Genomic DNA, 2604 nt, shown 5'->3' with positions numbered 1-2604 from the left:
GTTCTCATGTATTTTGTATCTTCATACCTGACCTTCTTTATTGCTTCTGCATATATTTTCTGTTTTAACTGAGCTTCCCTTGCTTCTTTCTGCACCATGCAACCACCATAAGCTGCACTATGCTCACCTCCACAGTTACAGCACTTTTTGAATCTTTTTCACATTTTCCATACTCATGAGGACCACTGCATCGTGCACATCGTACTTTTCCTTTGCATTCTTTTGCAACATGTCCCATTCTTTGACATATTTGGAGTATAAGTTCTTACTCTGAAGTTTACATATCCAATCTGAATAGATTCAGGCATTACATTTTCAAAGTGCAATATTACTGACATGGTATCTTTTACAGCTCCATTTTTTTTTATTTTTGAACCTTGTTGCTTCTGTAATTTTCCCTCCTTTGATTTCATTTTTGATTTCATCTATTGTAGGGTTGGGCATAATCGTATCGTGTGCAATTAATCGCCAGAAAAACATTAATCGATTAATTTTTGGCACTTGACAATTAATACGATTAATGCCACCAGGTAGACTAACCGCTTGGTGCTCCTCTCTGATTCAAATATGACCAACATTTAAAAAAATTGTGTAATTTATTTATCTATCAACACAATTTAAAGTTTGATGTGTAGCCTAAAGTCTGTAGTTTTGACACAATTTGGAACAGATTTTTACGAAGAGCCAATTTTCTCCCTATAAATTGATCATGTGACTAGGATATAAGGGTGTCCAGGGACTCCAGGGGATTAATCGTCAAATTAATCGTTATCGGCTAAATACCACAATTAATCGTGATTAATTTTTTGTCAATATTACCCAACCCTAATCTATTGTTATGTCAAGTGGTACTCCTGATATTACTCTCTTTAGTTTTGTAAGTGTTCCAGGTTTGTATGCTTTAATTGTTTCTCCAACCAGTGTTGACATCTAATTTTTTTTCTTGCTGTTGTTTGTTCTCTGCATGGATAAGTATTTTCCTATTATTCATGAGCCTGGCCAGTTTAATTCTCCCAATCTCTTTCTCAATGGCTTTTGTCAGTTTAATTGGATGAAACTGCCCCCCCCCCCTACTGTTTGAACTCAATCATAACTTTCCATTCTTGTTCCTTGTTAGTCTGCACTTCTTGTGTTTGTTTTCTCTGACTTGTATTTATTTTTGATTTTTGCTAATATATTCTCTTGATTCACTCTCTTCTGACCAGCCTCTCGCTCTCTCCTGTCTTTTCTTTATATTTCTTTTCATTCATTCAATGCACAGTTCATGCTCCGCCAACAAATTCAAGCCTACCGCCAAAATCTGCCAAGGCAGCTCCTCATTGGTCACAGCGAGCAGCTCCGCCTGAACGGCCGCTGCTTATTGGACAAACCGTCCGCACCCAGAGCCCGCTCACWTTCAAAGCGGGCCGCGCGCAGCTCCGACCTCCTCTGGTTGGTCTTCAGGACACGAGCCGCCGCCGCCGTTCTGCACACATATAAGGAGGCTTCAGCTCGGAGTCTCGTCCCATTTTGTCCACAAACGAATCATGAGTGGAAGAGGTAAAACCGGCGGAAAGGCCAGAGCCAAGGCAAAGACCCGCTCGTCCCGTGCCGGGCTCCAGTTCCCGGTGGGCCGTGTCCACAGGCTGCTGCGTAAAGGAAACTACGCAGAGCGGGTCGGTGCCGGAGCCCCGGTGTACCTGGCCGCCGTGCTGGAGTACCTGACGGCTGAGATCCTGGAGCTGGCCGGTAACGCTGCCCGGGACAACAAGAAGACCAGGATCATCCCCCGTCACCTGCAGCTGGCTGTCCGCAACGACGAGGAGCTGAACAAGCTGCTGGGAGGAGTGACCATCGCTCAGGGCGGAGTGCTGCCCAACATCCAGGCCGTCCTGCTGCCCAAGAAGACCGAGAAGCCCGCCAAGTCCAAGTAAAGACCTGCAGAGGACCACAACGGCTCTTTTAAGAGCCACACACTCCTCACACAAAGAGCTGTGATCCTTTTTTAAAGTTTATTTATTTTTTAATGTATTTTCAATAAACCCCCTAAGAACTGAGTTCACAATAAATTCATATAAATACAGACCACAAAGATGTTAAAATGTTTAAATTAAGTTACTTAAACAGGTATTGGGTATTCATTTTTTGTTTTAAGATGGATTTTCTGCAGTTGTGCTTTTAAAATTTAATTGCCTCAAATTGTTTCATTGTTCCTGTCAACGAAAGCCAAACTATTTTAAAACGATTTGAGCCTTTGACCTTTTGTCTACTCAAGGCAAACATTTATCTTTTGATCAAAAAGAATAACTGATATAACTTGAAAAAATAAATTTAGTAATAATCTGAAAATAACCTATTCACAGTGAAATATATTGTATTAATAAGATGCTACATCCACCCCTAAACAATGCAACATCTGACTTTTAACTTTCAAAGGCATATTGTGAAGAGTGTATATTCTTTAATCATCTATAAATGTTTTGACAAATCAGAGAGGTGTAGGTTTATTGCATTAAAATTTTAGATTGTCTAATCCAAACATCTCGGAGTCAAATGCAAAAACTGAACTACCCTATTTGAATTTTGGCACTTTGGCCTGGGGGGAATAATAATAATAATAATAAT

At 40.5% G+C, this 2604-nt stretch overlaps 1 protein-coding gene across 1 annotated transcript; it reads left to right on the top strand.

Moving 5' to 3' along the window:
- Positions 1-1444: 1444 nt before the first annotated feature.
- On the top strand, positions 1445-1955 carry LOC106525086 (histone H2A). The gene has a single exon (XM_014019197.1). It carries the CDS (start codon positions 1527-1529, stop codon positions 1911-1913), a length of 387 nt encoding a protein of 128 aa, XP_013874651.1. The 5' UTR covers positions 1445-1526; the 3' UTR covers positions 1914-1955.
- The last annotated feature ends 649 nt before the right edge of the window (positions 1956-2604 follow it).

This window comes from Austrofundulus limnaeus, unplaced genomic scaffold (assembly GCF_001266775.1).
Source record: "Austrofundulus limnaeus strain Quisiro unplaced genomic scaffold, Austrofundulus_limnaeus-1.0 Scaffold211, whole genome shotgun sequence".
Lineage (NCBI taxonomy): Eukaryota > Metazoa > Chordata > Actinopteri > Cyprinodontiformes > Rivulidae > Austrofundulus > Austrofundulus limnaeus.
This window is presented reverse-complemented; position numbering and strand designations above follow the sequence as displayed.